Genomic DNA, 15,113 nt, shown 5'->3' with positions numbered 1-15,113 from the left:
CAATGCCGGCGCCAGAGGCAGCCGCGACGGAACCCAGGTGCACCCGGGCCTGGGTCGCTAGAGGCCAGGCCCCGGAGGCCCGCAGCCGCGCCTCGGAGGCGGACCGGGGGCGGAGCAGACCCCGAAGCTGGGCTCTACCGGCAGGCGGCCCTCAGCCTCCCCGCCTCAGCGAGCGGCAGCGGCAGAGGATGCCCCACGGCGCCGCCCGCCCAGCCCCGGAGCCTCGGTCTGCGGAGGAGCCCGCCGCCCATTGGCTGCTGCGGCGCTGCGTCCCCGCCCCCCTCCGCGTCCCCGCCCCCTCCGCCGCCGCTGCCGCTTCCCGGCTCCTCCTCCTCCCCCTCCGGGAGCCGCCTCTGTCGCCGCCACCGCCACTGCCGCTGCCGGCCGGGGCCCAGCCAGTGCCTGCCGCGCCGGAGTCGAGTCGCAGCCGGAGCCGCTGCCCGCGGCCCCGCCATGAGCGGAAGCGCCGCCGCCGCGGTCGCCGCCGCCGCCGCCTCAGCAGCCGCGGCCGCCGCGCACTTCCAGCCTCAGTCGTCGTCTCCCAGGCCGGGCCCCGCCGAGCTCGGGCCCCCGCGCCGCCTGCGCGCCCCGCCGCCCCGGCTCGAGCCCCCTGCCGCCGGCCGCCTCAGCCCTCCGGGCCACGGGCCTCTCCGGCCGGGCGCCCAGGGTGGCGGCGCCTGCGGCCGAGCCCCGGGAGCAGGTACGGGGTCCAGGAGCGGGCCAGGCGGGGAGGGGCGTGGGTTGATCCCGGGGATGGGGGTGGGCAGAGGCGTGCGGTCCAGCCGCCCGGCCCCACGGAGGGGGTGGAGCGTTGTCCGGGTCAGGTTTGTCCGGCCCCGGAGCCCCTGGGAGTCTTGCGTCCTCGCTGTGCCGAGCGGCTCACAAAGCGTTTTCCCACCCAGTTGCTAACCGCCCCCTTCCTCCCCCCGCCCCCCCAAGAGTGGGCAGGGCAGGACCTCTCCAGGTCTCCGCTGGGCGGAGGAGGAAACTGAGGCTTACTGGGGGAAGTGACTTGCCCAAGGTCACATAGCCGGCGAGAGTCGTAGCCTGGCTGGGACCCAGGGCCACTCTGGGCTGGCCCGGGCCCCGAGTAGGGGGCGCTGGAAGGAGGAAGAGCCCCCAGCTCCGAAGAACTGAGATTGATCGCGGAGGAGGGGGCGCTAGGCCCGTCCCCAGGCACGCCCACCCGGCGTTTTGGGGCTAGTTTAGGAGGAAGCATCTGTTGCGGGCTGGGACGGCGGAGCGGCGGCGGATTTGGGGGCTTGGTGTTGTGCTGGGGAGTCGATTTGGGGATCCGCAGGAGGAGAGACTCCTGTGAGGTGGTGCTCTCGGGGAAGAGGGCTTTCTTGAGTGAGTGGGTCAGAGCTTCGGAAACTTCTAATCGCGGGGACCATTTGGTCTCTGCCAGGCCACCTTCCCCACCACTGCACAGAGTAAACCAGTCCAGCTGGAGTTAATAGGAGGGAGGCCTGCTTGCTTTTGTGGAGAGGCTCGTAAGGTGTCTTTTCCATGAAACGGCCCGAGTTTCGTTCATGCCCCAAACGAGTGTATATATGACCCTCGTAAAGGCGTTTCTGCTACAGAAAAACCAAGTGAGGTTTTCCCTGGTGGTCTGGACCTGTCACACTTGGGTAACCCTCAGAGAAAGAACAGCTGTCCTGGGCATGAAAGGGGGAAGGAAGTGAGAGGGTCGGGACTAGTCACACCCGCCTGCCTGGTATGGAACAGGGCCGTGTACCCCTTGGGATTCCCGTTTCTCTTTCGAGTGGGTTGTTTTTATTGGAGATACATCCTGGAAAGGAACTTGGGGTTCTAGAGGTGACAAAGATAGAGGAGGGTCCCGTGGAGCGAGAAAATAGAAGCTGTGGAATGGGGGAAAGGAGAGGGTATTTTGTCATTGTGGGGGAAGGGAGATAAAAGGGTTGCTGAAGGGAGGGAGGCAGTGTCTAGTGTCGAGAAAAAGATTGGACTGTTTCAGAGAGGGAGCCAAAGGTATAGAGCTTGAAAGGAGTCTGTTAGAGGAGGATGGTGTCTTACAGGGTTGAGTAATAGGTATTGGTAGGCAATCACTTCATTTGCTTTGAATAAAGACTGTTGTAAGTACTTTTACATAAATGTTTTAGCTGTTCTGCTCCCCACCCCCATTCTCTGTCGGCTTCTAAGGCAGGCCTATAGTATTGTCTTGGAAGTAAGGCTTGACAAAAGAGAGAAGGGAAAGACTAATTAGCAAATGCATTAATTAGGGCCCTTTGTCCAGGATGATTCCTAGTTTAAGTCAGCTGTTTTCTTGCTGCCGTCCTGCACCTCAGCTTTCCAGTTGTGGTGGCTGTTGGCAAGGTTCTTTGGGAACAGCTCCCCTGGTTCAGAAAAGATGGTTACATTTTTTTTTAGAAAACTGAGAAAAACCTATTTGACAGATACACATAAAAGCATGAAAATTTACTTGTCAAAAACTTAAAATCAGGGAAATGTAAATTGAAACATCATTGAGATGCCATTTCACACTTATCAGATTAGCAAAAATTAAATGCTATGATAATCAAGTATTAGTGAGATTGTGAGGGAATCATCTATATACTGCTAGTGGGAATGTAAATAAATACAGCCATCATGGAGAGTAACATGATGTCTGGTTGAAGGAGGGCAGACAAACTTATTTACCTAAAATGCCCATTTCTGGGTATATACTTTAAGAAATCTTTGCACACTTGTCCAAGAAAATAAGTACAAGAATGTTCATTGCTGCTTAAATGTCCACCAACAGGGAAATACATAAATTATTAGATAGTCCCACACAATTGAGTATTATAGCACTGTGAAAAATAAACTGTAGCTGCATGCATTAAAATGGTTGAATCTTAACATAATATGGGGTGGGTCAGCAAGTAACAGAAGAGTTATTAGAGAATGTTTCCACTTGCATAAAATCTGAAAACATACACAGTAATATTTTCTGTGTCTGTGTGTGCTCAGTCGTGTCCAACTCTGCGACCCCATGGACTGCAGCCTGCCGGGCTGCTCTGTTCATGGGAGGAATACTGGAGTGAGTGGCCATGTCCTCCTACAGGGGATCTTCCCGAACCAAGAATTGAACCCGTGTCTTTTGCGTTGGCAAGCAGATTCTTTATCACTGAGCCATCTGGGAAGTCCCCTGTATGTGTGTACATATGTAGTAATAGTATAAAAACATTCATGGTAGCAACACCAAATTCAGAGAAGTGGTTATCTCGTAAGAATGGATGAGGAATGGAATTGGTCAGTACACACAGGGACACACAGAGGGCTTTAATTATATCTAGTATTTGTTATTAAATTTGAATCAGACAATTGCAAATTAAGATTTGCTTATCTTTAATGTAGGATACAAGGAAATTCATTATGTTATTTAAAATTTTTTTCAGATGTTTGAAATATTTCTCACATGCAAAACAATTTCTTGTTTACATAGCACAGGGGTTTTGTGCCATAATAATGAAAGTCTGGCTGCAGGCTCCAGCCCTGCACAGCCGGTTAGACATGCTGGCTGGTGATCTTTTTCTCACCCCTTTTTGACCTGCAAAGCCTAGTTTTGTGATGGATGACTTTTATTTCGTAACAGCTGATAAGGCACGTGGAGGATTTCCCAGTCTTTCTAAACTTTCTGGTAGACCTAGGTCAGCAGTTTGAGCTTTGTCAAAATATGAGCGTGCCAGGACATTTTCATCCATCAGATGTAGGGAGGGACCCAGAAATCTGATTCTGAACATGTTCCCTTGTAGATTCTGATGCACACTGGAGTTTGAGACCACTGCCTTAGGTTTCTTCTGACTCTGGGCTGTGGTTCTCAGCTTTGCCCAGCCTGTCCCCTGGACTGCCTTCTGTTGCTGCTCCTGCATGACTGGGACTAATTTGGACCTATGAGATATTTAGCTCTTTTGCAGGGCATAAAAGAGTGATAGGGTTGGAAGCCATTGGATGTTAAACCCTTCATAATCTGGGTTGTCTATTCCTCTTACTTTCATGCAGGTATCCAAGAGGTCCACCACCTACTAGGGCTCTTTATCGGGTTTTACAAACTTTAACCACACGTATCACTATATATAGTTTTATAGTTAGTGTAGAGGCAAAATAGTGTCTGACTGAGAAGGAAAACTAGCAAATTGGAGAAAGTAAGCCCCTAGAGGTAAATGTATGTGATCTTGCCTTTCTCTGTAGATGATAGTGATTGAGTGTTTTAACTTAGAACGTGCATTTGAAGTTCAGTTATTTGAACCTGTAGTCAAAGATTAGGGGCTTTAGGAACAACTCATTATTGCTCTAGACAGAAGAGTTTCCTTTCTCCCAAATTTGCTACTTTTCCTTCTTTCTAGACCCTTTTCCTCTAGTCCTAATATGTTTGTGAATGAATTTATATTAACATGTAAGGATTTCTGGTGATGAAATATGTGAAATGCCTGTTTGCCATTGGTGAAGTTCTTTATGGAAACCTATTTTAGAGGTGCAGTTTTGCCCCAGGTGCACTTTTGTAGGGCTGCTGATACAGGGTTGTATAACTTATGCTCAGCTCAGGACACTTGTTTTGTTTCTCAAGTGGGAGTGCAAACCCATTTTGTGCTCCACTTACAAGATGCACATGTGTGGAACCATGTCCCCTTAGTTGGATACCCTTTTCTAATCCTCATAAAGGTGCTCTTTGAACTAGCATGGCCCTGCGGCTTTGGACTCCTGTTCAAGCTGTTTCCTGTCTATACTCATCACAGGCTCTGCGGATAGGGCTGGTCACTGTTGGTCCTGGCGCTCCGCACGAGTTTTCTTCTTGTGAACTTCTCATGGGAAGGGACTTACCCCTGCCTTTTCATTACCAAGCTCAGTTGAACCAAAGAGTTCAGCTCAAAATTGTAAAATTTGTTATGGGTGTAGAGAAATGTGTACAGAATGAACAATTTGAAAAATACCACTATTTATGGAAAGACAATGAGAAGTCATTGAAAAGACAGAAGCATCTGGTAAGCGAAGGAGAGAAAGTAGCTGTGTGCCACATTTGCTCTTGCATTCATATAGTGCTCATTTTGAGGGGGAAATTCAGTGCTATTTTTTTCTCTTCCTATTTCTCTCTACACTAGCATTCCTGAATTTCTTAGGACCTGAGGCTTTTTAGCCAGTTTGGAAAATATTTACCCATTTGTATTTTCCATTAAGTGGTTGTTTACGTTTCCTGCTGTTTCATTTTTTCTTGGAGAGGAAGGGGGAGTGCTGAACCAAGGACCAGACTGGACTTCCTACTGCTTCTGCAAATAATGGCAGTGTGTTTTTCAGAGCAGTTGTCATGGAAGAGTGCTGTTCTGCGGGCTCGAGAGGTACAATTTGAAATGGTTTCTGTTGCTGTTTTTATTATTATTTTTAAACGTGATTGAGGGTAATGGATAGAGGGTACCATTGTGCTTTTGCTGCTGTCTTAAAAAATTTTTTTTAAAATGTATGCAAATAAAACCGAAAATGTTCAACAAAAGTAGTCTTCTGTCCATACAAGGAGAATAAACAATTCTTACCCGAAGCAGTTTCAGGTTTTTTTTTCCCTGTTTTTATTTTAAATGGATATTAGTGCTATTCTAGGGACTGCTTTGGCAGTTAACCAGAGTGATGTTGGGCAGATGGAGGAGAATGGTGGGATTATTGTGTTAGCCTTTAACAGCAGCTCCTTCCAGTCATGGAAAGCTATCACTGCATTGTCTGCTTTTGTGATAAAATACGCATACAAATGAGGGAGAGTGTATAAGTTTTGATATGACCATTTGACCCTGTTGATAGAAAGAAAGAAGTGATAAAGAGGAAGAAACACATACATGGAAGAGAGAGCTACAAGCAGTCAAGTAATAGAATATTTTGTAGTGCTTCTGGGATGTTCCTTGAGTCGAAAGTTACCTGTCAGTATCTGTTCTGCCTCAGCACCTTTGATTTCAGTGTTTGCAGATGGTGCTCACTGATCTTCAGTTAAAGTCTGTGTTATTGTTACAGAGCTGGAAAGTGAGTGGTTTTGAAGACTTAGACTGAAGTAGTAGGGTGGGCATCATTTCATAATCACTTTTGCAATTAGGAGATAGGACTCATGATTAACAAAAATATTATTGTTTGGCTTTTGGGCTACCTTTTTTTTTTTTTTTTTTCATTTTAATAGATTTGTCTTCTTGTGTAGATTTCTGTTGATGCCTGAATACATGTTTGAATGAGCACTTATTCGGTGGTCACCAGTGATTAATGGGATGATGGTGTCACTGTCAGAGACTTCATTACCTGAAGTACGGAGAACAGCACAGAAGAGGATATTTCAGCCACAGCTTTCTTTTCTCCTGCTTTTCATGCTTCCTTCTGGGCTTGGTGTTGATCTGTCTGTCAGGACAGGCCCTGTCCTTTACTCTCCTCATGGGAGGGGTATAGAGGCTTTGCAGAACCTTTGGGCTGGACACCCATGAGTAAAATCCCTCAAACAATATTGAACCAGACCCGAGGGCTACCAGAATGGCCCCAGCTCCTCTTCTTTCCTTGCTTCTTATGTTGCCACCACCCACCCTTTGTTGTGGAGCCTGGAAGGTGCCCCCCTCATCCCTAATCATACAAAAAGGCTTTGTGCTTGGAGGATGTTTTAAAGGAAGGATCACTGTAATTACAATTCCCTAAGCACAACCAAATAATGGGGACATGCAGGGTAAAGATGGTGTCCAAGTACTTGTTGGTAAGGAGACGTCAGGAGGGGGTTAAAAATCATCTGGAGACAGTACCAAATGATGGATAATGGAGCGTTGTTGGTAATGCTGATGGGAATGTGTTTAAGTGAATACTTTTCAGGGTTTTAAATTCTAATACTTGCAAGATACTTGAAGCTTTAAAAAGCACAAGATAGCCAGAACTTTTTTTCCCTTTAGTCTAAAATTGTAACTGAAAAGTACTTTAGAAGAAGGTATGTAGAAATCCAGGCCTACTTTGCTTTATGTTTGTGTTGCCAGAATGATTGATTGCCCAGGAAAGCCTAATAGATAACTTAGTTACTATCCAGGGGGACTCTTGCTAATCTGTTTGCTTTTAAGTTTTAAAAGTTAGCACTGACTGACATTTTGGGAAGCTGATTTTCCCCTACCACCACCAGAAAAAAAATCAATTAATATAGGGATATGTGCTTAGTAGGTCTTCCTTTGTGGCTTAGTGGTAAAGAATTGCCTGCCAGTGCAGGAGATGTGGGTCCGATTTCTGTTGGGAAGATCCCCTGGAGGAGGAGATGGCAACCCACTCCAGTATTCTTGCCTTGGAAATTTCACAGACAGAGGGCCTGGTGGGCTACAGTCCATGGGGTCGCAAAAGAGTCTGACACAACTTAAGTGACTAAACAACAAAATGTGCTTAGTAACCTCTTACATCAACCATCCTGTCATGATATGCTTCTGAGCTCTGTTGGCAATCAGTCTTCTAGAGAACCCTGTTTTACTATGTTAGCTATTAGTGTATTACTTTAACTAGTTTCTTACACTTTTTCTTTCTCCTCTTCCATTCCTCTCTTTCTCTTCTCCTTCCCCATTTTTATTGACAAATAAAATTGTGCATATTTAAACTGTTCAACATGATGGTTTGATATTTGTCTACCTGGTGAAATGATTACAATGATCAGGTTAATTAACACATTCATTACCTCACATAGCTGCCTTTTTTTTTTGGTGAGAATGCTTAAGATCTATTCTCTTAGCAAATTTCAGGCATACAGTATAGTACTATTAACTGTAGTCACCGTGCCGTACATTAGAGCCTCAGAACTTACCTATCTTATTTTATTTTGAACTTACCTATCTTAATAACTAAAAGCTTGTGCCTTTCAGCCAGCATCTCATTTCCTCCACTCCTAAGGCCCTGGTAACCACCATTCTACTCTTTGTTTCTATCAGTTCAACTTTTTAAATTTAAAAACAAAATTTTTTTTTATTCTGCATATAAGTGAAATCTTACAGTATTTGTCTTTCTCTGTTTGGCTTATTTCACTTTACATTATTTCCTCCAGTTATATCTATGTTTTTGCAAATGGAAGGATTTCCTTCTTTCTTCATGGCCGAATAATATTCCATAGTATCCATTTACCCAACTTCTTCATCTGTTCATTCATTCATCAGACACTTGGGGTCTTTATCTTAGCTATTGTGAATAATGCTGCAATGAACGTGGCAGTACAGGCATCTTGAGGAACTCTGCCTTAAATTTATCATCACTTAAGAATACTGGGTAGTCCATACAAAGATATTGCCCAAATAATCCTTAAAAACACTGTACGCATTTAACAGCTAAATTTTGTGAGATTTGAAAATATACAGGATTCCATTTTATCTGCTTTTAATGAAATGTAAGGTTGATTTCCTCCGACCCCCACCCCCCGCCTGTCTTAGGTACATATATTGCTCAGCAGTGACTTATATTTTACCACTGTTACTCAGTTACTTCATTTGCTTCATTGATAATACATATTTCTTACAGTATATATACAAATAGTCTCTGATGGTTTACTTCACTGCTCTCTGGTGGCCAGTAAAAGTAATGATAAAACATTTATTGAATGCCTACTATATACCAGACAACAGTGAGAATTTCAGATTTGATTCACATATGAAACAGTTTAGCAATAGACTCTGACTGTGTGTTAGCTGACCAAACAAATTTTTTGGATCTGCTAACTCCTAATAAAAGGGCAGAGAACATCAAATTTGCATAAATAATAGTGATATGATATAATCATGATAATATTGCTAAAGCACAGATCTAATCAGATCACAAACTTAAGTGACTGCCTTATAAGAAAAAGAAATATTTTTTGGTTTGGCATTTGAGGCCAGCATAGTTGGGTCTTCATTATTCCAGTTGCTACTGTTCTTCATGGATATTCTACAGGGAAGTATAATACCCTGTTGTCCATATATTTGTGTATCACTTTTTCACCTCTATTCCTTTGTTGCCTCAGCTTGGAATGCCTGTCTTCCTCCAGTTTTTCCAAATCATACTAGTTTTTTAATATCTAGTGGTCATTTACTGTGTGCTTATTATGTGCAAGGCTCTGTTCTAAGTGGTTTACCTGGATTAATTCATTTAATTTTCACTACAGTCCTCTAAGATTGATGCTTTTATTATCCTTATTGTGCAGATGAAGAAACAAGATTGAATATAAGCAAAGGTGATTACTGTCTTGGCCACTAAAGGGAATTTGCCGTCCAGTTTTACCTTTGCGCCTCCTGAGAAATGTGCCCCTCCCCCCTTTTTAAGTTCTAAATTTTTGTGTTGGGATTATTTATTATAATTAATTTCTTTTCCCACATAACATGGAGTAGAAGTACCTGCATTGAAGTGGGTTTACTTCAGATCAGGCATGTTTAAATTGCTCTTAGAAAATCTCCCATGTTCTGTGATGCTGAACACTGGTTTTAACTTGGTGCTTGTTTGGTCCCTTAAGCAGATACAAAACTTCTCATGGAGAAATTTGGCCCTACTCAGAATCCCACCTTTTTGTGGGATTTTCCCTCTCTGAAATTAGTACAAGAATGGATGTTAGACTTCTTTTTAGCCTTCTTAATTTCCATAATAAACTTTGATTTGTCACAAGCTAAAGCATAAACATGTCCCTTTATTCAGTGGTATAAAATATGAATATTTCAGGCGTCAGCTGGAGAGCCTGGTGCTGTGTTGATGCTGTCTGACATAATAGATTATTTGGGGAAGATAGTGTAGGATGGTGCGGTGTGATTAAGTCCTGTCCAATTCTTGAAACCCCAGGGACTGTAGCCTGCCAGGCTCCTCTGTCCATGGGATTCTCCAGGCAAGAATATTGGAGTGGGTCGCCATTTCCTTCTCCACAGGATCTTCCTTTTTTTTTTTTTCCCCACAGGATCTTCCTGACCCAGGAACAGGACCCAGGAATAGAACCTTGGTCTCCTGCATTTTACCTACTGAGCTATGAGGGAAGCCCTAATGTAGGATAGTGGTTCCCAAATGAACTACTTAACTTAGTTGGTATGCTTGTTAAAAATTGTCTTTAGGTGGCCTACACTTGGAATCTGAGATTAAATTTTTTCAAGCAGTTACAGTGTTTTTAATATTATTTCATCTGTATTGTGGGCTTAATAGGCACTGGTGGGCCATCCATTTAGAAAATGTTCTGTGGGAAGGTGGGATTCTGAGGTCACAACCAGGTAGGATAGTTACAGAGTTTTGGAACATGGCATGTTTTTGAGTTGAGCCCTGCCAACTCAGTCTTTTTCTTCTACTTCATTTATGGATACCTGGAAAGGAAAATGAATTCTCCTTTCAAATTACTAAGCAGTATGAAAATTCATAGGAGTAAGATAGTGTTCCTGTTGTTGAAAGTCACTTAGTCATGTCTGACTGACTCTTTGTGACCCCATGGACTGTAGCCCACCAGGCTCCTCTGGCCATGGAATTCTCTAGGCAAGAATACTGGAGTGGGTTGCCATTTTAAGGCAGAATAAAAGCTGATTAAATCCAGATAATTGAGGAATTTCCACCCTGTTTCTGGTTTGCGTTTCTTTAAGAAACTTAGCATCAGAACTTATCAGAACATGTCAGAACATAGCTACAGTATGTTTGGGGTTCTAATGAAAGACATTGTTGACTGTCTTTGTTATATATGAAGAGTATGAGTCATGAAATCTTGAGATCTGATCATCCCATGTTTCTTTTAAAAACTGCATATATTGTTGAAAACAGAAATTACTATTCCATGATATTTTTAAGTTTTAACTTTAAATAAAAGCTACCATTGTGTGCTTAACAGCAACTAACACCAACAAATAAACCCAAAACTAGCAAAGACAACAAGTCAAAAGATATGCCTTCTTAAAGTGAATCTGTGTGGAATTCATGAAGTTATTAATGTCCGTGAAATTAAAACTAAAGTAAGAATTTGACTCTAGAATATTGTATATACTTTGAGTCTAGCTTTTGGTAGAACAAAGTCTTTAAAAAAAAAAGAATTCTCTCTCAGTTGACATAAATGGTATCAACAAACATCTGTGTGAGGTGGGGGTAGAAATCAAACTAGTTTTACCTACCAAAACCTTTTTATACCACTTTTGAGATGTAAGCATGTTTCCTTTCAAAATAGAATTGTTTGATGGAATAGTTATATTATTTTTCCTGATCCTGTGTAATTAAAAACCCAAGGCCCAAATTCAATTCAAGAAACTTCCTTTCTATGGACGAAGAGTTATCAAATTGAAAAGGGGCTTTAGAAATTTTGATTCTGAGATTTCTTTAAGAAGGGAGAGGCCAGTCAAATTGGGTTTCAGCCCGCAGAATTGACTTCCTAGGTCTGGCGAGGTGGGGACTGAGCTACGTTGGGGCGGGGCGTAAGCCTGGTAGGAACTAGAAGTGAAACTGGAAGTGCCTTAAAAAAAGCAGATCATTGTGTTAGCCCGAGTTTGGCTGCCATAAACAGTGAGACAGAATGATTCTCAAGCACAAATGTATATGTAGTAACTTTGGCAGATTTCCTGAGAGAGTCAACATGTTTGCCTGTGACTCAGGACAGACCTGAGACTCAATGGAGGAAAATGAGAGAAGAGCAAAGAAGAAGCTGAGTGAAGTAGGGGCTTTAGGGTGCAGGTTTTGCAAGAAAATTTCTGAACGTTTGAGGGTGGCAGCAGGAAATTTAAGGTGGAATTCTGGGGACATTTTCCTTCCCTACAAGCTCTGTGGAGGTGGAGGCTGCAGCATGGAATGGAGGGTAGATAAACTTGTAAATGTTGATGACGTTATCCTTGTTAAAGCAGAAAAGGTATATCCCCCCACCCTGTGCTTTGTTTTAAAAGGATGGATTCCCACTATAGTATTAGTGATACAAACAAAGGTTAGCTAGTCGTATAATTTTATTATGGGTTAACATTAACTTATTAACATTATTAATATGTTATTAACAATGTTATTAACATTAACAGTCACTTATTTTAAAAGAAAAACGAGAACTTAACAATATAATATTGATTCTTAAGAGCAATACATTTCCAGGGTGGTTTAATGGTAGTTATGTGCTATCCATCACGCACCAGAGATGACACTGCTAACATTAACATGCTCTACCTAACTAGAGCATGCTGTGCTGATGTTTTTCCCACAGGAGTGGTAGATTTAAATTCACAGAGGTTAAAAACCACTGCTCTTTCTGCTCACCTCCCTGCTTCCCATCCCCAGAAACCACTCATAGATACCTTGTGGGTGGATAGGTGCAGGTAATATGGATGAGGGTTAGGTTTATGGCTCAGGACACTTTAATTTACTTATGCATCACGCTGCTGCTGCTAAGTCGCGTCAGTCGTGTCCGACTCTGTGCGACCCCATAGACGGCAGCCCACCAGGCTCCCCCGTCCCCGGGATTCTCCAGGCAAGAACACTGGAGTGGGTTGCCATTTCCTTCTCCAGTGCATGAAAGTGAAAAGGGAAAGTGAAGTCGCTCAGTCGTGTCCGACTCCTAGCAACCCCATGACTGCAGCCCACCAGGCTCCTCCATCCAAGGGGTTTTCCAGGCAAGAGTACTAGAGTGGGGTGCCATTGCCTTCTCCCATGCATCATGCTGGGATCTAGTTAAAAAGCAGTTCCTAGCAAGGGCACAGGTGGTGGAGTAGTGGAACTCAAACTTTAGCCTGCATAGTAGTCATATGGAGGGCTGGTTAAAAGGAAGATTACTGGACCCCACTTCCTGATTCACTGGAATCAGAAACTAGGGAGGGTCTTTTAAACAAATTTCTAGGTGATGCTAATGCAGCTGTTGGAGCGGGTTTGTGGTTATTTTGAGAGCCATTGAGGATGAGTATAAATAACCCTGAGGAGACTCAAACTGTTCCTCTTGGTTTCTTGAGTATTATTTTATACTGAACTGAAAATGGTGAAGGAAAAAAGGTTGCAGAAAGTAATAGAGTAATTAATACTGTTCATGTTAAGCAAATAACGCTTCATAAAACAATTCTACATGTTTTGTTGTGGTGAGTGTGTGTCTCTCTGTCTAGAAAAAAGTCAGTGACAGACCCCATCAAAATGATGAGAGTAAAGATGATTACTTTCGGAGAAGGATCCAAGATTAATAGAGGGTGGGATTTTAACTTTCTGTGTAAGGTTTTCATTTGTTAATGATGATATTGTACTTCTATTTATGTAGTTAATTTTACAGAAAGGTAAAATAAATCTGGGTCAGATACCTTGCATTTACTTCTCCAGGCCTGTCCCTCACCCATTTCCACCTGGCTCTTTGCCACGGAGAGAGTTCCCAGATCTTCTGGTTTCTGGTTGGGTTCAGCCTTAAGAGGAGATTGAAAAGGAGGAGAAGAATGAGGTCAGAATGTTTATTCTCTCTCCTCTCAGAATAGTTGGTCTTGTATTACCTGGGTTCTGGTGCTCTCTGTGTCCTGTCTGTTTTGGGGCCGGAGCAATAATTGTTCTGCTATTGCTAGTTCAGGTTCCTGTTCCTTCCCTGTGCTTTCTATAGGCCTGACCTTCCAACTTCATAATGATTCCTTTTATAAACAAACCCCCTTCAGATTATTCTAATTTGAGTTTGCCATCTCTTCACTGTTGGGGTAATTACTAATGGACTCTCCCTTGTTATTCCTCTCCTTACTATAATCCCAGAGGTAGTATCAGTGCGATTTTGATGTGTGTTTCTTTCCAGATATTTGCTATACACAGCGTGGCTCTCAAACAAATGAGTAAATAAAACACAAGGGATCATATTATACTTCCTGTTCTTTACATTGGTGGGTTTTTTTTTTAACATCATACTATAGTGTGATTATCTTTCTACATCTACCTCATTTTTAATAACTGTGCAGTACTCCGTTGTACTTGATAATGGACGTACCACAATGTAATCAGTTCCTTATATATTTAACGTGACATTTTAAATTGTATACTGTATTTTCATTAATACTTAAATCTGTTTCTCACTCTCTTCTATCGATCTGTCAGTATTCTGGCACCAGTATTGCATGTTTTACTTATTGTGGTTTTATATGGGTATTGGCTTTGTAGGGCAACTCCTTGTAGTATTCTTATTTTGGAAAAAGACCTTTGCCTTTCATTACATGCTTTTCCCTCATCCAGGTATATTTTTTAAAAGTTTTTGTCAGAGTTACTACAAAATTTCCACTGGTGTACACATTGGAAAAGCATTAAATTTATTAAGTTGGAAATAATTGATCTTGTCACACTGTTGTGCCTTTTCATCCATTAATGTGATTTTCCACCCCCGCTTTTTTTCTGATGCTTCTGTAGCTTTACTGAACTACCAGCAGTTAGTTCTCATCCACATTGTCTGTAGATTTTTGAAAGTGGTAACAGGCACATAGGTACTGACATGTAGACTTGTTTGGTGAATCTTCATTACGTTTTCTGGACAACTGCACGTGGATCGGGTATGGGACGTTCTTTCTTCCTTTGACCTAAACAGCTTTGTTGAGCCTAGTATCCATGCACGCATTTGGGGTTCCCATCTCCTTCATGGAAAATTGCTGGATTTCTTTTGAGTGCCTGAGGGGCATGCTTCTTCAAACCTACTCCAGGGATGCGCCTGCAAATGTTGATAGTGTGTTATCTGGTCACCACCTCGGTGATGCTGACCCGCCCTTTTTTGTGGGAGGGGTTGGAAAGGAAGTTTCCAACAATTAAAAAAAAAGTATTTTTAAGTTTGTCAAATGCCATAGTATGTTGCTTAGTGGAGTTTTGTAGTTTAATTCACGTCATTTCCATAGTACATTCTTCCTGCTTTTGACAATGGGGTGTTTTTCATCATGTTTTTTGAGATTTGCTGATATTAGGGAAAGCTGTTAACTTTTGTGTATTTATTTAAAAACCTGCCAATTTCTTGAGCTCTTTTAGCCATTTTAATAATTTTTCATAGGTTTTTCTTGGGCATTCCAGTTGGACAACTCTGTTATTGGCAAATTTGCTAATTTAGACTCCTCTTCAATACTTCCCTCTGTTATTTTTCTTTGTCATTTCAACTGGCTAGACTGTAACATCCAGAAAATGTCATGTACTTGATTGTTATCTAATGAGGCTGCCTCAGATGTGTTTCACTGTTCATTGTGGGGTTGACTGTGGGTCTG

The 15,113-nt window shown here is 42.8% G+C and overlaps 1 protein-coding gene across 7 annotated transcripts in view; it reads left to right on the top strand.

Annotated features, from left to right (window-relative positions):
• The first annotated feature begins 337 nt into the window (after window positions 1-337).
• Window positions 338-15,113, top strand: part of RNF38 (ring finger protein 38) — a 121,822-nt gene continuing 107,046 nt past the window's right edge. For 2 of the 7 annotated variants that reach the window (XM_086415865.1, XM_086415864.1), the window contains exon 1: window positions 338-700. In XM_086415865.1, coding sequence (XP_086271991.1) covers window positions 454-700 — 247 coding nt within the window. In that variant the 5' untranslated portion in view covers window positions 338-453. The remainder of the gene's footprint in view (window positions 701-15,113) is intronic. The other 5 variants (XM_086415860.1, XM_086415859.1, XM_086415863.1 and 2 more) reach the window with 3 other exon arrangements.

Source organism: Bos grunniens, chromosome 8, assembly GCF_055505025.1.
Source record: "Bos grunniens cultivar Pamir isolate PY7600 chromosome 8, Bosgru_T2T1.0, whole genome shotgun sequence".
Lineage (NCBI taxonomy): Eukaryota > Metazoa > Chordata > Mammalia > Artiodactyla > Bovidae > Bos > Bos grunniens.
This window is presented reverse-complemented; position numbering and strand designations above follow the sequence as displayed.